Here is a 23,381-nt window from a genome sequence, read left to right on the forward strand (position 1 = left end):
CTTTATAGGGAACCTTTTTAAAGTGTGTACTGTACCCCACTTCCCCAAAAAAGGAAGCCCTTGCCAGTGCAGCCAGGAGGACTTGTAACGTAGACTCTCAAATAAAATAAAATAAATTTTATCAGGAACAGATGGCTCATTATTCAACACTGAGAGTGGTGGAGGCCACACCGTAAAAGGAGACTGCATTTTCTTGCACTGTTAGAAAAACTGATTAAGTCAGACTGATTTGGATCATATTATTTGTCCCATTTGTAAAGTTGAGGTACGCCTCAAAACAGCCATTTGTATTTGGGTTCTGATTATCTTCTAAGATAAACAGTTTGAGAATGTAGTCTTATATTTATACTTTTCTTATTTTGTGTTTGTTTCTAGATATACAGTAATGTTTAACTAATCCTTTCCCATGATTTTTGCATATGGATTTTGAAATTAGCTATTGCAATTGCTTGTAATTGAAACCTTGTACGTGATCAATTCAGATTTTTTTTATTAAAGCCTGAAAAATTTCCCCTCTTTCTCTTTGTTTTCTGTACATTTTAAACTAATACAGTTTTTAAAAGAAGAAAGGAGATAATAACTAAAATTATCAGGTAATGGGGAGCCCCTTTTCTGTCAAGCTGAGTTGCCATCCTATATACCAGCTATGGATAACTTCTGGCCTGCAGATATGATTAGCCTGGTAGACCATCCCTCTTGCCTGGTAAAGCCATCTCATTCTCAAGATCCCCTACACCTGATGTCAGCTGATTGGTGATGCCTGCAAAGTCCTGTGCTTTTGCAAGGACCCCCATGATTGCTAGTCCTTGCAAAAAGCACAGAACTTTGCAGGTGCCAACAACCAGCTGACTGGAGGTGCTTGCAAAGACACAGGGCTTGGTAAATGCCAACAACCAGCTGATTGTCAGTGCCTGTGACTCGCTGTGCCTTCACCTGTGATATCAGATCATTGATAAGTAGCCCTATCCGGCTCCCTACTCCTGCTACATATTAATAGCGAACTCAACTCTCCATGTATAGTTCCTGATGCAGCCAAAACAGCACCATCTGCACAGAAGGAGACCTGCAAGATCACTTAGATTAGGAATTGCCAAACTGTGGTCTGCAGACAACAGCTAGCCTGTAGTTGTCTCCCTCCTTATTTATAACCTGTCCAGAAGCTGGCCCTGGCTGTAAGCTTCCTCCTGCTTTTTTGTCTCAGTGTTGCCCCTGTGGAATACTGAGTTCTACAGAGAGGAGAATGGGGACAAAACTAGAATGAGTTGGCTCCGTCAGCATTGGCTCTGGCTCCGCCTACTGTCGGGCTCTCTGTCTTCCACCTAGCCAGTCCCAATGGGCACCAGCCACCACTGGCAGACACCCAGCTGTTCCCCTCTTTGCCCCTGGCTCCCATAAGTGTAGTGCTTCCTGGAAAGCTTTGCTACAGAAGTGCGGAAATTAAATGCAAATGTAACATGTTTGAAAGCTAGATTTGCTTTCAGAGTCAGTGTTCGTATTTGATGAATATGTAGATTGCTTTTGGTAACACGGAATAAAAATAAATGCCATAGCTAAATACATAATTTGAATGATTGGAAATAGCTTTCGTCAATACTTTGATGTGGCCGTACACACACATACACACACAAACAATTTTTCTTGTTTAAGAGTGCCCAAAGAAGAGATGATCTGCTATGAGATCACAAATGTACATCATTTCCAGCAGGGCACATTTGCATGACTAATATGCTAACTACATCCGCTTTTCCTATAGCGAATAAATCTCAGAGGCCCTGAAGAAAAGCTATGTGATCAAAACTGCCTAAGACCGAAAATAGCTCTTCTTCATGTCACTGTTTTTAACACCAGATTTTCCTTCCCTATGCTCAGCCTGTGTTTGCATGCAAGCTTACTGTTTTTGTCTAGGATACAGTAAAATGGAGATTAAAAAGAGTGGGGGCGGCTGGAGGAAGATGCTTGAGTCCCAGTTTTCAATGACAGGTGGTGGAGTTAATGGAGCCGAAAGATTATACAACTGTATCAGTGGAAGAGACTCGGAGAACTCTTAATTCATCCTTTGGCTTTGAAGCCAGAGGTTCTTCCATAATTAAACATCCTACTCAGATTATGCCTTATATGGAAATGCAGCCTAATGGCTTCCTATAGGGAACACCTAAAATCCATGAAGTACAGCATTGGACCATAGGTCCCTGGCTTTAGTGTAGAAATGGACTCACATCTCTCCCCCCCCAATTTAAGTTATTGGGCTACATTGCAGTCATGAAATGCAGGAGGAAATTAGCTTTGGAGGGCAGGCATATGTCTGAGGCAGGACGGCACTGTCCCTTACAGCTGTCCATCGCTCCCTGGGGAAGGCTGTTCCTCTCGCTTTTGTCAGGCCTCATCTTGATCAGAAACAAATGCATGTCTGGGGCTGCAGTGGGTGGCGGGGGGCAGCTGCTCCCAATGAAAGCTTTCTGCCCCCTGTGCATTGCCACCTGCAAGATGCCACTTGAAAGATGAAAACCTGTTTGAGGACGGCAGCATGTGTGCGATCAAAAGCCAAGCAGCATTGAGAGCAATGATTAAGTTTTCCTTTGCTGTGCGCAGGTACCTCCAGAGGTAGCTCCACTGTCTCTCTTTGCTGCCCGAGATGCTCCCTGCACCGCCCCAGCCCTGTTACATAACCACATTGCACAACCTGATATGCGCCTTTCTCTAGCACTGCCAGGACGAATTGGGTGAGACAAGCTAATTCTCTGTGCTCTGTGTCGCTGTCAGAACAAATCCCTAGCAATGCTGATTCAGGGTGGGAGTGGGCTGTGATTTCCACACCAGTCGCCTTCTTAGGCTGTTATGAAAGGAAATGACAAGAGTCTTTCTCACAACGGCCTCTGTGCGCCTTAGCTCTGGGTGGCAGCTGAAAGATCTCTCCTGTCATCATGACCCCAGAGTCTAGCAGTGACCAGGAGAGCCAGAGATTTAACAGGGTCTCCCATACATCTGAGTTCATTGACTCCATCATAAGCTTGTCATCGACCCCAACTCAAATTCTTAGGAATGTAGATTAAATAGTCAAGAAGTATAAATATATACCGTATTTTTCAGTGTATAAGACATCTATGTATAAGACAACCCCTATTTTTTTGAACCCCAAATTAAGAAATCGGGTCAGAGCCTGAACCCAAGCCTGGGCTGCCTGCTCCAGAGCCTGAGCCCAAACCCCTGTGGATTCACCATCTGTGTAGAAGACAACCCCCTATTTTTGATTAATTTTATTTAGCAAAAAATTGTCTTATATGTGGAAAAATATGGTAATCAACATTGATTAATCATCAGTCACCATTACTAGGACTCATAAAACATAAACAAAAAATAGTATTAAACACAGAGGTACCTCATTGACAAAGAAGGTGCACTCTGTGCATGCCCAGGCCCTTTATTTCTGAGGCTCAAATTCCTAATTAATTTTTTCACACTATACCATATAAGCTTCTTTCCCACTCCTAGGCCCTTTCTGACCCCTTTCAACCCCTATATCTTTATTCATCCCCTGCACAGTCCCATTGATCTCAGGGGGACAATACTGATCACATTGCAAAACCCCTGGCTACAATCTCATCAGTTAGGGTTGCAGGAGAAAACTACCCTACTCACCTGATACAATCTGGGTGGATCGTGACCTGTAAATTAACAATCCACTTCAGCATCTAAAATCCAGTGGATTCCATTATGAGACCTTCTAAAGGCTGCATGCTGTCTCCCTGCTCTGTCCCCATTCCCTTTAAAACTGTATGCAGCTTCCCACGCTCTCTGTGGCTAGTGCATGGGACTCCTTGCCACTGTGCACATTTAACACCATACATTTAAAGCACAGGACTTCCAAATAATTCTGTGAACTGTAGTTTGTTACGGGTGCTGGAGTTGCAATTCCACAAGGGATAAACTACACTTCCCATAATTCTTTGGGGGAAGTTATACAGGGTCAGCCATGCTTTTTTTTCTGTACCATTCACATCGCTCCCAAAGAATGGAGTAAGCGCACAAAACTCGGATCGCTTCATAAGTTCTTTTAAATGTGTACTTCCCTGTAGATTTTAAAGGATTTTCTATTGAAAATACTTTCCTTGTTTAGGATCACTCTGGCTTGTGTGATTCAGAGCTCTGGCCTAAGCCCTGATGGGAAGCAACCTTTCACCAGGCAAGCTGCTCTGTTAGCACAGTCAGTGAGAGAGTGACAGAGTTGTGGGCAAGGTGAGCTCATGACAGCTGCCTCTTGGCATCCCATCACACCGTGCAGAAAGGAGGAAGAGGCATTGTAGGGCGAAAACAGGAGATGGAAAACAGGAGGCGGGCGTGGACTGACCCAAACCAAGATCCTTCCTGGTGTGCCACAGCAGTGTGATGAATAATGCTCCTCTTTAGCGACTCTTCCACAGAAAGAATGAGGCTGTCAGCACATTACTGCTTCCTCAGGCTCCAGTGTGTTCCCACTGCTGGGATCTGAAGCCAAGTACCCAGTTTCTTGAGAAATGCTGCTGAATGATGGTCTTCCCTCAAACCAGCTTCCATCCAATTTGAAAATGTTAAGCTGTGGTTATGCTGACCTGTGTACATTTTAGGTGGCTGTTGCACATGCGCAGATGACAGCACATGTGCATATGATGGCCTCATTGAATAAGAGTTGGAGGGTGCAGATATGGGGAAACAAATTATTTCATTTGTTTTATTACATTTCTATCCCTTTTCCTCAAGGTAGTGTACATGGTTTTCTCCCTCCTCATTTAACCCAACAAAAACCCTGCAAGGTATGTTAGGCTGAGAGGCAGTGACTGGCCCAAGCTCATCCAGGGAGCTTCATGGCCAAATGGGCATTTGATCCCTGGTCTCCCAGGTCCCAGTCCAACACTCTAACCACTACACCACACTGGCTTTAGAAATGCAGCAGGGGGCAGCCTCTTTGTGCTTTAAGCTGGCAATACATACATGTCCTGAGTGTGGCCTTATATTGCCAACAGATCATCCAGATCCAGCTGTTTCGTATGTGTGATGGGCACCGTGTTTTACACCTTACATTTTAAGCACTTGGTTTCCTCCCCAACTGCAGTTTCCTCCCTCCTCAGGCTACAATTCCAAGCACCCTTACCAAACTACAACTCCTAGGATTCACTGGGGAAAGTCATGGTGCTTTAAATGTGCGCTAAACATGCTTTACACATATGCTGTGCGTGTGACATGAGCCAGCTTCAATGTTTTTATGAAAGTTATTAAGGCCAGGGCCCAAGTCTAGGGCCCTCACAGCCCAGGGGCCTCCAAATGCATGCCAGGCCGAGGATAGGGGCAACGTGGCGACAAATGAACAAGACATCATTGTGTGGCAAGGAAGTGCTGCAAAGCACCAGTCAGCACAACATTCCTCCTCCTTTGTTTTTCAAAAACCCTTTCCCCAACCTCCACACTGAAAAACTGTTTTTAGGGAGGAAAGATGAAGGAACCTGCTTCTTTCCCATCGTTGCCTGCTAAGCTGGGGGGGGGGGAGAGCGAGTGAGCAACCAGGGCATCAGTGTGTGGGGTTGGAAAGACAGCGTCTACATTGCCTAGCTAGGGCAGTGCTGGTGGAGGAAGGAAGTGGGGCGGGGGGAGCAGCAGAGCATGGAGGGGGCACCACTGTCCCCTGAGAACTTGCAAGAGCCAAAGGGCACCAGAAGGCTTCGATTTCAAGCATCCTGTGCTAACTGGCTATGCAAAGAGGCTGGACATGACTGTGGGATAGTTGGTTCTTCAGCCTGTGTTGCATAAGCTGCTTGATCATTCTTAAGAGGGAGGCAGCAGCAACCTGTGTTCTCTGTGTTCGCCTTTTCATCACCAACAGAGGCTCACAGCAACCACCACGCAGAGCCACAGATGTCACAGCAAGACTTTGCTGCACCCAGCCAAAAGTGGACCATTCTCGTTGCTGGAGATAGGTTCCCTGTCATGATCAAACAGCCCCCTTTATTCAGCAAATAATAATCACATTCTGGGTTCTGTCACCATTGCTGTGTGGAAAAGTAATTTTGTCTTCAGATCCAGGATGTCAATCCACTAGCACACAATTTGCTTTTGACATTTATCTACAGGTTGGGTGAAGCACCAAAGGCTTTGAATCAGCCTGCAATTTCGGTGATCCAAAACAATATGGAAACCGAAACACAGCCACACTCCAGTGTTTGTACTTTCCAAATTTTGCCATGCCTTTCTCCAGCAAAGTGATGTGAACAAAAACGCATCCACTATTGGAAAGTGTGCATAACAACGCATATATTAGTGGATATAAAATACAAAAGTGCATTATTCTGGGGAAAACTGCTTTGCAAAAATGTGTATATTAGGCAAAATTGCATAGAAAAATATGTACATTAGAAGAAATGCATAATAAAATGCTGATGAACTTTAACGAGCGCTTTTGAGACAAAAAATTGCAAACTGGCATGGAAATGTGGATAACTGAAGATTGGAAAAATAAAAAAATGGATGGAAACTGAAATTGACAGATTTGCCTCTCTCTCCCCCTAACCATATAACCTGAGTGGCTATTGAGAAGGGTCCTTTGCTCTGTCCTGTGATCCCACTGTCTCCTCCCTCCTCGTAAAAATAAAGAGTCCAAGCAAAATGAATTGTATATAAACATGTTATGAAGCTCAAGTTTCCAATTCAACAGAGTTCAAACAAACAAAAATAAACGCAGGCACTTTTGACGGACACAAGAGGGACATTAGGGCTGTGCACTTTCTGGAATTGCACCAGGGCTGGAGAAGGCAACACGGTGAAGGGAAACTAGGTTCTGGTTTTTGCTGTCTTGGGCATACAGTAAACACAGGAGGGTCATTCAAGCATTCGGGAAGATCCACCATATGTGGTGGGTCACACCTTGTACCGGACAGGGTTAGGTATACCTGACACTCACATTCATCAGCAATACTCAAAGGTGGCACTCTTAGCTACTTTCCCTATTAAGTCCAAAATTAAAGTGCATACAGGATATGCAAGAGTGCTGCTTGGAAAGTGCTCCGAAGCAATCTGGCAAGTACTTCATGTGTTGCAGGTTCGAGCCTTGCTATTGAACTCAAGGGTTCTGGGATGCAGCCTTGGCTTATATTAATTAGGGCCTTCCTGCTGAGCTGCATTAACACTTTTGGGGCTCACAAGCCCCTAGGTGCATTCTTGGTACAAGGCATCCCTTCCCTATGATGGTATCACTAGAAATTCTTTTCTTAGCCTGCAGGCCAGCTGAAGAGGAATTTCCATCTCACACAGGTGTATAACTACGGCTAATGCCCACTTCTCCATGATTAAAGGAGTTGTGAGGGCCAGAAGATATTGTTTCAAGACATATTTAAGGACCAGGATCTCCATTTTGTAGAAATCAAAGTCGCAATTGCTTCCCTACACCGTCTTTGCTACATTTGGCCTATTGTAACTGTACAGAGAGATTCACTATGCCCCAAAGAGATTGCATTACTGTTTGGGTACAATTAAAAAAAAAGAAAAGCCTACAGAGGCACCAAGAGGAATCAATCTGAAAGATGATGATAGTTCTGAGAACATCTGTGAAATAACTGGTATATATAAAGAAAGCATTCAGAGAGAGATGCTTCTACACAGCACTGAACTTTTTCAACCTGAGATAATCTTCATTCTAGTTTCTATGATGAGCTGTAGACCACTAGGCCCAATCCTTCATTCACTTGATGCCACTATTTGGCTGACATTTTTTGTCCTGTTCAGAAATGTTTCACAACTCCAAAAAAAGCACTCTGCTAATTTTGTATGGCAAAGGATACCGTCAAAGGGGGAATTCAACCCAAACGTGCTATGTTGTGGTCGAGCTCCCTTTCATTTCTGCAAGACTTTGTGCAAGAGAACTTCCTCAAGGATGGGTCCCCAAAGCGATAACCCTTATTTCTATTCCTCCAAACAATCACAGAGGAACGGACAGATCAGCCCCAAAGATGGAAGCATTTCTGATCACCTCTCTGTAGTCCTGGAGGGATCAGGAGCATGTTTAGGGAACTCTTGTTTCAGCAGCAAGAAGAAACCCACCATGAAGTTGATAGCAGGTACTGTGTCTGGACAGCGACTGATTTTTAGAACGTGCTCCTCCCAGCTTCATAAGTTGGGGGAAACAGAGACTGGCCAAAAGCACTTGAGAGAGATAAGTCCATTCCCCCCAGGTCTAGAGGCTGGACTTCTGCAAAGGGCTGTCCGGAACTACAGAATCACCAACGCCTTCCAGAAGACTATCCCACCGATCAAAATCTTCTTTCAGCTCTAGGGAAGGACGAAAAGAAATGGGGATTAGCCTAGGAAGATGATTATTGCACATGATGTAACTGCTGGCAAGGCTCCGCTACAAGCATTAAAAGGAAGAATACCACTGGATCCATTAGTACCCAGAGGAAATGGCAATTCTTTAAAACCCTCCCAGCTCGCTGGAACAACCACCACCTTCCTCTAAAGGTACGGTCCATAAACACCACCACCACATTGACTTACGGAGGTGTTTCTGCAGGAAGGCAAGAGAGGCCTGGCTGGTGATGTCAAGGCCCTGGTAGGGGTCGATGGTGCCTCTGGTTCTGAAGACTTTGTTCACGAGGTTCCCCGCAAGGAAGGTGAAATCAGTCTGACTCTGGTGGACTGTACCCCTGAGAAGTGGACACAAGCACTTTGACAATGCTCTTTTCATGAACATATGCATTTGTATGCACACACTGCCCTAGTATATGCATTTTTGCACACAACAGTTGGCAGGAAAACTGCAGCACAAAATTCAGAGAAGTGCCCATTTCGAAGGATGAGGCCACTTCGGAAAGTGCAGATTAGGTACATTTGCCTTTAAACACAACTGGATCAAAATTCTCCCCCAGCCTTAGGTCTGATCCACCAGGCCCCTTCTTTAAAGGGAAAATGCCACGTTTATTTAACTGCTGGTTAAAAAATAGTTTCCTACGAATTTGACCTCCAAATCCCAAATGAACTTTGCACAGCTTAAGTTTGTTGAGTGTACCAGCAGCTGGAAACTGCAGCAAAAGCTTCATTCTAGCCAATTACCTTTATGCTCTAGAAATTCCCAAATATTATAGCAGAGCTTTCACTTAGACCTGCTTTAACCATTTAGCACTTGCCATACTGGTAAATGTGTAACCAGTGTGTCTGCCCTTGTCAATTGGGCATCAAAATGGCTGAGCGTGCATAACTATACTGTTCATACTATAAAGACATATACTCCTTATATATTACACCCATTCAAATTAATTTCTTAGGAAGAGCTGATAATTTTTACACCTCCCTCCTCTTCCTGTCAAGACACCCCTAATGAAATTACTACCAAAATAGCAAAATTCTGTGCATCAGAATGCATGACTAGGAACCGGATCTTCTTACTCAGTAATCCATCCTAAGCATACCAGTGAACCACACACACACACACACACACACACACACACGTCTTAGATTTTGGGCTGGGCTGTTAATTTTTCATAGTCTGCTGGCTCGTAAATTGCTAATTGCATGTGTTTGATTGTAATTTAGTGGCTGATCTGTGACTGCAATAATAAAGAACTGAACAGTTTAAGTATGAATCAAGGCGGCATGTCATTTCTGATGGCTGATCCTATCTTGGTTCTTTTGGGACTCCGCACTCCTCTTTTATGTTTTATTATCCTTTCCTTGTGCTTTTGCAAACTGGTTTTCATCTCTTTTTCTGCTTATCATCTCAACCCTCCCCTGTCTGTCTCATTCCCCCTCCTCGCTTCCTCTATGCGTCACAGCTGCTTCAGATTGCAAACCTGCAATCATTTACTCCCTGTGTAGAGCTGTATTATGGCAAAGCTCTGATCACACCAGTTGAGCAAGTCCAGACCTTCAGACTTACAGGATGGTTATAACCTTGGTTTCCTTGCTCACAGCACTGATCTTTTTCATTTTGGCCACGCTCTCCGCAGTCTGGAAGGACTCAGTGTTGACAAAAAGCACCGGCTTGGTCACTTTCGGGTAGACAGAGTTCTCCAAAGGGAACATCCAGGCATCGAGGGCAACAGCACACCTGCAGGGGGAGATAAAACCAGGTAACCAAGGCCTTGGATTCCCACCAGGCAGCATGTTACTAGAAGGATGTCCCCAGCTACCGCTCTGAAGTTTTTAAAAATAGGCTGCCCCAAAGTCTCCCAGGCAGCCTCTAGAGCATACTCACTTAAACTGGGCTTCTTTAACAAGAGCCAGCACAGCCGTCGTTCCTCCAAAAGAGTGGCCCATGACGGAGACTTTGGACAAATCCACGTTGTCCTGGAATGGAAGGGAAGGGAAGGAAACCTCTGAAAGTTGAAGCCACTCCCCAGAGATTTCATTCTTCAACAAACTATCACCAAGGAATGCTAAGAGAGCCGTGGCTACAAGGTATGGCTAGATTGTATGTTCAATGAACTGTAGGATCTCCTGAATCGATTTTGCCTGAATTGGTTTAAAAATACGACACCATCTCTTTTGACTCAAATAGTACAAACAATCCCTAAAAAGCCCCAAGGTTTTAAACGTTAGCACTGTCCAACCTGTTTAATGAATCAAAACGCAGAACTGAGCTAACAAAAGTGTCACAATTACCTAAAAGGTTTTTTGAAAGCCAGGGCTTCCACCAACCAGCAAAAGGAGGCATTCCCGGGGGGGCGGGGTCCCCACCAGAAAAGGCCCCGCCCCTAGTTGAGTTTGGTTGGTCAGTTTAGCAGGATTCAGTATGATCCCCTTTCTGATCATGAAGGGGCTTGCATTGAAACCCCTGCTGAAATGAAGTTCTCCCTCCTCTGTTTTAGTAGAACCTTGCTGCCTGCAAAGTGCTTTGAAGTCCTGACCCTGGGACTTCAAAGCACCATATCGCCTGATGTCATTGTGGCGCCAGGTGACTGACAGGTCGTGGCCCTGCCCACCTGCCAAATATATTCCATGCGGCCACTCCTGATAAGGATCTGGCCTGTGCAGCCAAAAAAGGTTCCACCCCCCTGCTTCATAAGGTTCCTTGGTGGCTTTCTGCAGAAGCCACTGCAGGCAGGTCTTGCAGGAAGCAGGGTACGTGATGCAACAGCTTCTGCAGGGCTGGTAACGTGAATGAGGCTTGCTAAATATCAGGAGGAGGAAAGCAAGAAGGGACTAGGAGAGGACACAGAAGGATTTCGCTTTTTCAAGAGAAACAAAAAAAGGAGAGGCAGCAACAAAATGCTTTGGAGAGCCTTTCTTTTGTTTCTTTCTGCTGATTCTGCTCCCACGTGGCCAAGATGTACCTTTTGAGAAAAGCAAAACAGGGTCTGGCTCCCCCTGGTGACCAAAGGATACAATCACAGGGAGGCCTCAGGAGGAGGAAGACAGATGGGAGGGTGGGTGCGAGCGAGGCCAGGCTGTTAACAGAAGCAGCCTGAGGTTGCTTGCGTGAATCATCTCCATGTATACCCCACAATGTTTGACACAGTGGTGGCAGCTGCCTATTGGGACTGGGAGGGCAGAAGGCAGGGAAGCCAACGGAATGTAGAGCCAGAGCAAAGTAATTCTCATTGTCTTCCCTTCTTCCTCCCTGCTGAGTTCTACAAGGACAACTCTGAGGCTAAGGAGGAGGAAGCTGATAGCCGAGGACACCCCCAGGTGGAATTTAAAAGGACAGGTGGGGGGACGACGACTGGCTGGAGGTAGACAGAGGTTTGTTGGGACAGTGTCCCCTCTGCCCTAATGGACTAGCCCACAGTAGTTTTACAGGTGCACATAGGCACTCATAAAAGAACATGCTTGCACCCTTCCTGTTTTCACATCAAGGATTGCTGCCCCAGCCACAGGGAAGGGACGTAGCTCAGCTCAGTGGCAGAGCATCTGTGGTGTGTTCTTCAGGTCTCAGATTCAATCCCTGTCAACTCCAGGCAGGAAACGTCCCCTGCCTGAAATGCAGGAGAGATGCTGCCAGTCAGTGTCAACAATACTGAGCTAGATGGAGCAATGGTCTGACTCAGCTTCCAGCATCCCCTTCTCTCTCCTGCCTGCTGCTACTATGTTTGCTTATCCTGCAGTGGTATGCCTTGTATTGACTTCTGAAGCAAGGCGAATTGGTACAACTGCCTCTAGTTCAGAGATCCATTAAAAGTGCGCCCCCCCCAACACACCACACACACACACACACACACAGAGAGAGAGAGAGAGAGAGAGAGAGAGAGAAGAGCAAGAGATAACAGGTTAGATTTAAAAGATTATGGGGGGAAATTTTAAAGTTCTTAATCTAGCACTGAAATGACATTGATGTAGATGGCAGGCGGGTCTCTTGGGGGAGAGCATTCTACAACTGGGATGCCGCTAGGGAGAAAGAATAGCAGCTCCCAGAATCCCCAGCAATACACACTGGTTTCTTAGCACACATAGCTGACATAGAAAAGATTTCCTCAAGCTTGAGAGCTACTTATGGGGACCTAGATTCAAATATCTTCTCTGCCATGAACACAGAGCAACCAGCCTCAGTCCTCCCGTCTGTACAATGGGAACAATGGTGACCTACCTTAAGCAGCTGTGAACACAAACTTCAGCTGTGGCACAGAAATTAGTAGAAGCAGTTATTTAGAATTAAGCGCCATTTGCTCTCTGGCAAGCCATTAAGTAAGGTATACGGTTGCCTCATATCACATGACAGACCAGAAGAGTGCAATGTGTTTTACCTTCAGCACAGACAGATCAAAATCTGTGCGCAAGAGGTTGACGACATCCTTGCCGCTATCGATACTCCGGATCAGCTTAAGTCCTCGTATGCATTCGTTTGCTCTTTGATGAAGCTGCAACAACAAAAAGAAGGTCTATGGTTAATCCTCTTGTTCGTTAGCTGGCTTTAATGAGGTTAAGCCCTATTTAAAAGTGCTTGTGTGAAAACAGAAAAGAAGTCGAAAGCCTGACATCCAGGCTTGTTGCTTAACTGTTACTAATAAATCACAATTTGTAAATCATAGGGCAAACCTTGCTTACAGTTTGTGATTAGTCTGGAGCAGGGATCAGGGATCAAATTCATACTTTCTGAAACAATACACAAACTGAAACGCAGCCATCCTTTGAGATCTGAACTCCTCCAAATTTTACAATGCAAAATTGAAAATGAAAATAAAAAACATAAAAAGCAGAGAGAAGAGCGCCCAGAGACATGTCAAATGTCCCTGACAAAGAACCAAATGTCAGCCACAAAAATTCTACTATGGGCTTTTTATTATTTATTTATGCAGGGTCATATTTTAAACAATTTTCAAAAGATGACAAGTCTAACCACCCTTTTCTTCAAGCAACCTGAAACCTGCAAGGATGGAAAGAAGCTTCCACACCCTTGGGGCCACCACTGTGAAGGCCTTGCCTCTGACAGCCCACGTTCTAACTTCCCCTACTGATAGAGTAGACTCAAGATATAGATCAATGTTCTGTTAACCTTTCTTGGATTTTTGGGCACGGGCACGGAGGAGTGGTAAACTACCTTAAATGACTTTGATCACAGCAGCTGATAATACCTTGAAAACACTCATCTCTTTGTGATCCAAGTTCAGCCAACAGTGAGGAGCATGTACCTCTCCTGATGTTGTCCAACTTCCATCAGACAACATGGCCAATTTTCAGGCATGATGGGATTTAGAGTCCAGTAACATCTGGAGGGTGCCACCCCGGCTTTGAAAAACACAATCTTTGTGCCAAGTTCAAGCTACAAGGGCACACAGAGAGGTGCTCAAACATTTTTTTTTAAAAAAGAAGTACTACAAAACCTTTTTGGACTGGTTGCTAGCAGGGAAGTCTGCCAAGGGATATTAAGCTTTTAATATTTATTCTTCTTTGCACCATAGAGTTGACTAAGAACAAAACAAATGTTTGTGTGTGTGTTTAAATCAAAGCATACCTGTGGGTTTCGGAAGCGAAACTCCTTCTGGCCTTTCGGCACCCCTTGATACGAGAGCCATTCTTCCCGTATCTGAGCCTCAGGGAAGTCTGGCGTTTCAGGATCCAGCTTGCAAAAGTAAGTGGCAGAGGCAGAATGGTCTCTGGGAAAAAACAAACCAAGTACAGGCAGTCAGGCAAAGAAGTCGGGTCCAGTTCAGCACCTCAAATTTTCCAGAGTCCCAGTTGGAACCAAGATTGTAGGAATGTATTTTAGTCCCACAGGATTATTTCACACACTCTCCTTTTGCTCTTTTAGATACCAACATCCCTTTCATACTGCTGGAATTGTGGGAACAGATGCTTACAAACCGTGGATGAATCCAGCAAATGCACACGCGAGTGAGGTGGGCAACTGCAGCATATCAGAGTCAAATATCAGAGTCATACCAAAGCACACAAACAATGGGATGTCTTCCTGTTCTAAAGGGATTCCACCTCTCACCTGTGCTCAAGCGCCATCACCACAAAACCACGCGAAGCCATTTCAACACAGATGGCAGAGTACACAGTTCTGGAAATTGAAACAGAGAAGATAACGTTACAAATAGTGGAAGACCCCTGTAATTCCTCTGGATTTTTGTTTTGTTTCGTTTAACGGAAATTTTGTACTGCTTAATTGTAAATAAAACCTCTGTGTGGTTTACCAAGACTATATAATATACATTAAAATTCTCCGTAGAGATTGAAGTTAAAAACAAAGTTTTTTTAAAACATTGAAAATACAAATAAATGTAAAATACGAATAAAATGCAAGATTCAATTGTACCTTGGTTGCCGAACACCTTGGAACTCGTACATTTCGGCTCCCGATCAAAAAACGGAAGTGAGTGTTCCGCTTTTTGAACGATGTTCAGAAGCCAAACGTCCAGCATGGCTTCCGATTGGCTGCAATATGCTCCTGCGGCCAACCGGAAGCTGCGTCTTGGTTTTCGAACAGTTCCAGAAGTTGAACAGACTCCCTGAATGCATTTTGTTTGAGAACTAAGGTACAACTGTATAAGCTAAAATTACTTATTAAAATATGTTGGAGGCATCTGTTTCTAGGAATCTACTACATAGCTAGTGCCCTCAAAATCTTGTTGGACTACCACTCCCATCAGCCCCACTGAGCACGGCCAGTGGTCTAGGATGATGGGACCTGTAGTTCAGCAACATCTAGAATGCCACAGGAAGTGTGTGGGAACTTTTGATCCTTCATTTGTTGTTGAACTACAACTCCTCCCAGACCCAGCAAGCGTGGCCAATGGCAAGGGATGATAGGAGTTGTAATTCAGCAGCATCCAGAGGACCAAAGGTCCCAACACCTGGGCTACAGATCAGCCAGTCCTGAACCAAAGTGTGTCTGCTCCTGAACCTCAAAATAAAAATCTATCTACCTGTATGCTATCTCTCTCTGTCCAAGAGACTGTCTTCTTCAAGATGCACAATACATTTCTCTGAACATAACTGCTCTGCTGGCAAAACATTCAAAAGGTGTGATGATGACCCAGATCAGAAATTCACATTCTACACCCCTCAGTAAGCTTTGGGTCACCTGAAATCACACCTCCAGAGGAGTATCTTCTACAAAATATTGAATCGCATGAAGCCCTGAGTGCAGAACACTAAAACCTGGCACCCCTCCCCCTCCATGCTCCTTCAGACCACCTTTACACTGTACATTTAAAGCCTGATGACACCACTTTAAACAGTCATAGCGTCCATAAAATAATCCTGGGAAGTGTAGTTTGTTAGGGGTGCTGAAAGTTGTTAGAAGATGCCTATTCCCCTCATAGAGGTACAATTCACAGTGTGGTTTAACAAAATCAATCCTTTTTCCCAGGGACCTCTGGGAATTGTAGCTCTGTGAGGGGAATAGGTGTCTCCTAACAACCCCCAGCACCTTTAACGAACTACAACTCCCAGAATTCTTTAGGAAAAGTCACGAGTGTTTAAAATATTATCGCAGTGTATGGTATGAAACCGGTTGTAGTAGCCTCGCTGTTGCTCAGTCTCCCTCCAAAGAAAAACGTGACTTCTATGGTTCCTTGCAGCTTCCTACATAGAAATCCTGTTTACAATGGTAGTATAAACGGGGTGTCAGTTTGGGAGGCGAATTAAACACAAGATCACAGCTAACACTAAAAGCACTTTAAAAAGCAACAACCATTCACCCAAAGTCTAATCCAAGAAGTGTCTGGGCTCATGTGAACTAAGCCGTTCTAGTCGATATTTATCCCTTGGTGCTTTCTAATGAGCTCACAAGGATTTGTGGGAAGACTGGACGGCAGAGAGCAGGTTTTTCACATCTAAGGCATCTTTCCAATCCCTCTTGAAATAGATCCAAACCTGTTGGCAGTTTTAGTGCCCTATAAACAGCTAGAAGACTGCTCTTGTTCCAGATGATTGTGCCCAAAAATGCCACTCAGACAAGGAACACTGCCTGTTTTAAGAACTCCAGGAATGCTAAAGATTGTGACGCATGTTGGATACTCTGAAGTGCCAAAGAAATTCCAGGTACAGTGGTACCTCGGGTTAAGAACTTAATTCGTTTCGGAGGTCCGTTCTTAACCTGAAACTGTTCTTAACCTGAGGTACCACTTTAGCTAATGGGGCCTCCCGCTGCCGCCAGCGCACAATTTCTGTTCTCATCCTGAAGCAAAGTTCTTAACCCAAGGTACTATTTCTGGGTTAGCGGAGTCTGTAACCTGAAGCGTCTGTAACCCGAGGTACCACTGTATATTGCAACAGGCTAATGCAGTGACATCTTGGTCACAATCCATTGTTTTTCCCAGCATTACTGTCCTTTGCTGAAAGGCCAGCTCCATTGGGCCTCCTCTCCATCTACAGTCACCCAGTAGCAGCCGTTCCGCCCTAAAGGCCCTTCTAGACTTGGGTGTGTTTTTCTGGAGGTGTATCTTGCAACATGTCATTGATGCAATACAACACTGCATTAGTGGTGGATTTACATATACTGCACCAGACAAGCCACGTATCATCATTCACTTTATCATTTGCACTGTCCATTTTATCAGTCCACATGAGGTTTTGAAAAGATGAAGGAAATGTAAGCAGAAAAAACTTACCGAAAGGCTCCTAATCCGTGGGAGAATATGATCAACGGATACTTGTGGGAACATGGTTTAAAAGGAGCATCCCAGCTCACAGGGATCTTGCATGAACCTGCGGAAATCAATGGTCACATATGAATGTTCCAAGGCCTTGCTATGAAGCAAGTGGTCAGTGCTTCACTATCCCAATTATGCTACGCTACCCAAGAAAACCTTTCGCTCTCTCATCTTTTCTTAGTGGTTTCTTGAAGTTCAGAATTGTTTCAGATACAAAAGGCACAACCCTTTTGCATTCTCTGCAAGGTGCACGTAGCAGGCATCTACCGGACGTAGTTCTTGCTTGTACTGGTGGCACAAGTTAAGTAAATTTAAGACACTGGATTGACTGATCTTATGTCTCTCTTCCAATAGATGCTTTTACTGCACTATATATTTAAAGCACATGACTCCTCCCCCCCTCAAAATCATGGGAACTGTAGTTTACCCCTACAATTCCTGGCACCCATAGCACACTAAACTTCCCAGGATTCTAAGTACTTTAAACATATGGTGCAGATGTGATGTTACTTCAAATTGTTGCAAGCCAGCAACTGCTGCATTTGGGAGGCGGGGGAATCCCAGTTCATTCTGCTGAGCAGAGCCCCAAGCTTCTGTCCCAAAGTCCTGCCCTGATGGTACCGCTGGTATGAGCAAATTTCAAGATCTTAAGGGTTACAGGTAGAAGAAGGGCACAAAAGCAGCACTACTGCACCAAGATGCTGGCAGCCAGCAAACCCCTTACCGAAAGTCACGCTGAGCAGTGGGGCACACCATTTCCTGTTCATGTTCAGGTAGTCAGAGATTCCATAGTAGTACTCATAGCGAGGGATCCAAAAGGGCTGTTCTGCCCCATCCTGCTGGATGCAGGGGTAAAATAAGCGGAAGAAGAGGCCCTGAGGAAGAGAAAAGAGATTGTAGTGTAAACTCAAGCGCCTGCCTGGAGAAGGAGGACTCCACACTTTCTCCCACCACCACCTTTTTCTTCATTAAAGTCTGTAGGAATGAGGTACGGTTGTCTCCTTTGCGCTTACTGAAATTAATCCAAGTAACAGCACAGGACTTGTTACCAGAGCCCTCACTGGCACTGGGAAGTATCTGGGGGCAACCAGAACAAAGATGGGAAAAGTTAAAACTGTACTTGGATTTGTTTGATGGCTGCAAATCTATTCATCTCTAGATACTGGAAATATGTGGAGGGCCTTTCTATAGAGGCGTGGTATAAAAAGGTATGTTTTTGGCAAGTTTCAGAGAAGTTGATCACTAAAGTGTGATTATTTAGGGGACAAATCAAAAAGGACAAATTTGGCCTGACTTCACTGATTATATAGCAAAATCGGAAGAGCCCAACAGAATACCAGCATTGCTGCATTTATATGGGACCAATAATCTCAGCTGCTTCTCTTCAGAGTCTGGATACATTTGATGAGTATAACAAGTTAAAATTTATTAACGTTTCTGCAAAGCAACAGATAACCATCTCAAGATTATTTTTTGTTTAATTCATATTTGTAGGTAGCATTAACATTTGTATTGCGGAAAGCATGGGAGGGGTGTCAGGGCGCTATTGTCAACAAAAAATAACTACCAGGTGTGTGCCTTCATGGGTTGGGGGTGCCTAGGACAAGGGGAAATCTAGCTATCTGTAACCACATACATTTTGTTTTTGTTTTAAAAAGTTAATTTTGAAAATTAAAAAGCCTGTTCTCCTAATCCCACCTTTTCTGTGAAGCTTTGGGCACAGCCTCCCAGTTCCCATCCTATGCCCTAATGTAATTCAGCCAGTACAAAAGGGGGAGGAAACCTTCTCAGCCTGAGGGCCACATTCCATCCTAGGCAGCCCTCTGGGGGCCACATGCCAGTGGAGGATGACTCCAGAGGTAAAAATGTGCCAGGCATATGGATGTTTTGCACAGAACAGTAGGCTTGTTTCAACATACAAATCTCTTCCTCTCCTTTATCTAAGTAAGCAAGAGGCACTACAGTATCAGGGTTCAGAGGACACTTTCCTGTCACCGCAGGGAGTGACGCAAGGCCAGTGAGGGGGTGTGGCTTGTGGAGAATGCCAAGGGTCAAACCAAGAGGCTGGGCGGGCTGCATCTGCACCCCTGGACCTGCGATTCCCCACCCCCTGCTACACAAGAGAGCATGCCAGAGCTATGCCCTCTTACTTCGGAAGGCATAGATCAGGCATGTTCTCCTTGTCATATGTTCAATTAATAAAAATAATATGTTGAAGGCACAGGAGCAGAGCAGGCTGCGTTTGTTTCCTGCAAGTTGGTCACCTTGTTAGATGACATCCATATTATTCATTTTCCCTCTGTGCCCAACCCTGTCTCCCCCAACCCGAAAGAACCTTAGCTGGCTTTCCTGGTGACAGTGAGTCACCAAAACAAAACATCACAGAGATACCAACGATACCAGCAGAGGGCACCCTCTGGATAGTTTCACCACCACCTGAAGTGCAAGGGGTAGCCGGGGTGGCCGGGAAACTACCTTCCCTGGGGCAGCCCCTAAGTTGTGGAATCCCCCTCCCCACAGAGGCAAGGCTGCCACCTTCATTATGTGGTCATCCATACTAGGCTATGAAGCTCAATAGGTGACCTTGGGCCTGTCACTGCCTCTCGGCCTAACCTACCTCACAGGGTTATTGTGGGGTATGCCACCTTGAGTTACTTAGAGAAAAGGTGGGCTAGAAATATAATAATCAATCAATCAGGCAAAGCTCTGAGATACACATTTTTAAAAAACCCACCCTATTTTCTCTGCCCTGAAAATTGTTTGAACTCATTTAAAAATATTTTTAGTTAAGAATTGTAACCTGCCATGGAATGTCATGGTGGAGGGTGAGAAAAACAACAATCTAATAAACGAATAAAAATAATAAAGGCAAGATATAAAACTGGTAATTGCCCAATTCATAAACTGCTGTGCTAGAATATCCTCTCTCTCCAACCAGCCTTTTTTTTGAAGGGGGAAGGGATGGGAAATAATTGGTGTGACATAACTGGGGGTTCCCAAGCTGTGGTCTGTAAACCACCAGCAGCCCCTGAGCTTCGCGCCTGTGAAGGACACTGGCGATCAAAATCCTAGAGTTCTGTACTCAACTTGTAACTTGTAATACAATGTAAGGAATGCAGCAAAGCAATAAAAAAATCACACAGCAAGCTAGCACAGCGCATTACAATGGCTACCACAGGCGGGGGGACGGACCCATTATGTGGCCCGCCAAGACCCCCAGCTATTTTCAAGTAGGGAGAAACAGAAAAAAATGCCACAAGAAGCAGGTCGGCGGAGCCCTGCTCCCTTCTTCGTTGACCCTCCAAGCTGACAGGCTGGGCCAGCCTCACTTCTGCCCCCATCCCCGCCCCAGCAAATCACTGTACCTTTGGCGTCTGCCCCACCATGACATCCGTGCAGCCCACCGGGAAGGCTCCCTTCCCACGAGGCAACCCCAGGGACTGGCTGACCCCCATGCTCTCCTGCTGCTTCGCTCTCAGCGCGAGCCGAAAAAGACGGGTCCGCGGGCGCCCCTTATTTGAGAAAGACGCCAGCGGGCAGTTTCATTTCCTCCTTCGGTTCCTGCTGCGCCTCGAGAGGCGAATCTGACGCTCGGCTTGCGCATTGGCCGGCATGGCGCGCCCTTTGCCTCCGAGGCGCGGTGGGCGGAGACGGGGGACCGGGAGGCGGGAGGCGGAGGCGGGACCCGAGGTGGGCTCTGTATTGTTTTGCTTATAAAGTGGGGAGAGAAACGGCTTAAGGTGCAGAAGTCGAGAAAGCGGAAGGATCCCGCGCCCCTTCACGCTGCCCAAGCCTGCTTCGTTGCGCTCAGTCGGTAGAACATGAGACTCTTCTTAAGCTCAGGGTTCTGGGTTCAAGCCCCACGTTGGGCGAAATGGGGTTGGACTAGATGACCCTCCTGGTCCCTTTCAACTCTACCATTCTATGATTTGTCAAGGAAGGGCGATTACTTCCGAAGGAGGATCTGTCACGTTTCAGGATCCTCTTACGCCTGCCCTCCACTCCGTCACGCGCGCCTTGCGACACAGCGCTTGGTTTGTTTTTCTGGCGTCCTTGGACGCAGGCTCGTCACAACTTTTGCGAAAGACAAAAGGGAGGGGGAACTCTTTCTCAACAGCTGAACTCTGGGTCAGATCTGTCGATTTGGGTTTTCTTGTTTGTTTGTTTGTTTGTTTGTTTGTTTGTTTACTTCTTCGAAGCGTTTGCACCCCGCTTCAGCCAAAGGCTCCCAGAGTGGCTGGCATACAGTACAATCAGTTAAAACTAGATGGTCTCTGCCCGCACATGCTTACGATCTAACATTCCTCCAGTCTTCGGTTCAGCTCTCTACATCCGATTGAGGGTTTTTTTTGTAAAATGCTCGTGGGAATTTATGAAGCTTTTATTGTTATTCAGCTGTTTATGTACCGCTATGTCGTTAAAAAAATATCAAAGCAGTTTACAACAAAATCTACATAGCAATAAAAACTGTGTAAAAAAGAAACATAAACCATCAACTCACTATTATGGAAATGTGTTTTCTTTAATTGTTTACTTTGGCCATGAAAAGTTTTCAGCCAGTGTTTAAAGGCCTTTTGGTGCATATCTCTCCTCATACACATTTTTGCTATGGAATTTTGTCTAGTACGCCAATTATTTCAAGCAATTCCCTCTAATAAAAGGCTTTAATTTTTATTTTATTTTTTGCCAATATCTGCATTTTTCATGCACATTTTATAGGGTAGGATAACGCTGGTAAAAGTCAGATAAGTGCATATTTCAAAGGATAGCTGTGTTCTGGTTTGCATAGTGTTTTGAGAAGGGTGCACTAGGTAGAGTCACGTGAGAATTTAAAGCAAAGTGAATTCCTTTCTCGATTTAAAAAGTGGGATCAAAATACTCTCCAGCAGATAGATGAATCAGCATGATAATGGAAAGTTTCACCTGTTGAGTTACTGCCTGCACTTAATCTGCACAGCACGCACTGCCAGAATGCAGGGGTGCAGCTGGGGAGCACAGATACATTAATCTTGCAGCCTAAGTGTCAAACATTGGAGCACATCCTGCAGCTGCACTTATTTGGCCTGCAGGATATCAACTTTCACACTCTAATGCTTTTTAATGTGTTATTTTACTATTCTGAAAATTATAGGATAGGGGAGCTAAGTGTGTACTGCTCACTGGAAAATGTACAGATCTATGGTTTGTGATTGTTTTTTTTTTAAGTGTTCTTAGTGTCAGGGGAATATGCTAGTTGGATTTTCCATAAATCCGATGAAGAGATTTTCACAATCATGTATTATTATCATTATATGGTTTTTCCCTTGTCTGTGTTTTCCACTCGTCACCATCCTTGTGATGATTAAAGTAACAGCCTCTAACAGCAAACTCAGGCCATGAGTGCCAACAGGATTGTTGCCAAAATGGGGCCACTGAGAATCAAGAAGGAAGTATCAGTAGGTACATGTGTTGGACATGCAACAGTGTGGCTCATTCAGTCTGTAACATAAGGGTGAATTCTGTTAATGCTAAAGTCAACTAGCCAAGAGAGGGATGGGATGCTGCTTAGCAACCAGGCATGAACTGCACTGAGGCAGCACATGCTCTGACTGGCTGTGTAATTCTGAGGGAGTTTTCCTCTGTATGTTTGGTTGAATGTCTTCCTGCCAAACCAAGAAAGACAAAACCTCCGTTTCTTTCTCCTCAAATTATATACTGCTTTTGTTCAGTTTCCTCAATAAGGTGTTATCAGATTAATTTTTTTCTCTGGACTCAGTCTGTGTTATTTAAGTGTTATTGCTAATAAGGAGGTCATACTATATTGGAGGGGGGAGCCAAGGGACCACCCCTTCTCTAAATAACTTGTTGAGGAGGAATGGGCATGTTTAGCAGTCATGGAAGGAGCATCTGGAAGTGCGCTTTTCGAATTGCTTTATTACTTATAGCTAGGTTGAGGAACCTGGGGCCCTCACAGGTGTTGTCTGTTTGGGGCGGAAAATAGAGGCAGGGGTGTGAACTGGCCTGCTTGAATTCTTTACCACTTATACTGTCCTGGACGACAGCATGGTTGGTTGGTTGGCTGGCTGGCTATATGGAACCCTGAACAGGAGTACTACTGTTGTGGGGGGGTGAGGCTACACTGCAACATTTTGTTGGAAGCCCTACTTATCAACCGTAACTTTTTGCCTGCAGTGTAAAGCAGGAATATGCAGTCCAGCAGAGGGTGCCACTTAACCATTCAGTAGCAACCACTCCTCCTGTCTTTAACTAGCTTCCAAGGGAGCATCACATGGATTGAATGGAGCTGAAGAAGAGGTGCTGAAGGAAACCTTTCAAAAGAACAGGGGGGCC

General features: G+C 45.0%; 1 protein-coding gene across 1 annotated transcript; it reads right to left on the reverse strand.

Annotated features, from left to right (window-relative positions):
* Positions 1-6,631: 6,631 nt before the first annotated feature.
* PAFAH2 (platelet activating factor acetylhydrolase 2) lies at positions 6,632-21,163 on the reverse strand. Its single transcript, XM_083626625.1, has 10 exons — positions 20,417-21,163; positions 17,776-17,926; positions 17,010-17,106; positions 14,387-14,455; positions 13,904-14,045; positions 12,696-12,809; positions 10,211-10,302; positions 9,893-10,063; positions 8,515-8,663; positions 6,632-8,289 (listed from the first exon to the last, which is right to left on the reverse strand). Exons 1-10 carry the CDS (start codon positions 20,504-20,506, stop codon positions 8,195-8,197), a joined length of 1,170 nt encoding a protein of 389 aa, XP_083482751.1. The 5' UTR covers positions 20,507-21,163; the 3' UTR covers positions 6,632-8,194.
* Between the last annotated feature and the right edge of the window lie 2,218 nt (positions 21,164-23,381).

This window comes from Podarcis filfolensis (assembly GCF_964270895.1).
Source record: "Podarcis filfolensis genome assembly, chromosome: 8".
NCBI classification, from domain to species: domain Eukaryota; kingdom Metazoa; phylum Chordata; class Lepidosauria; order Squamata; family Lacertidae; genus Podarcis; species Podarcis filfolensis.

Excerpts from the sequence above, each read along its gene's own strand:
- PAFAH2 (XM_083626625.1), bottom strand. The coding sequence starts at position 20,506 with ATGGGGGTCAGCCAGTCCCTGGGGTTGCCTCGTGGGAAGGGAGCCTTC. Across the intron at positions 17,107-17,775 it reads ACTGCTCAGCGTGACTTTCG|GTTCATGCAAGATCCCTGTG; the intron begins GTAAGGGGTTTG and ends TGATTTCCGCAG. Across the intron at positions 14,046-14,386 it reads GTGATGGCGCTTGAGCACAG|AGACCATTCTGCCTCTGCCA; the intron begins GTGAGAGGTGGA and ends GTTTTTTCCCAG.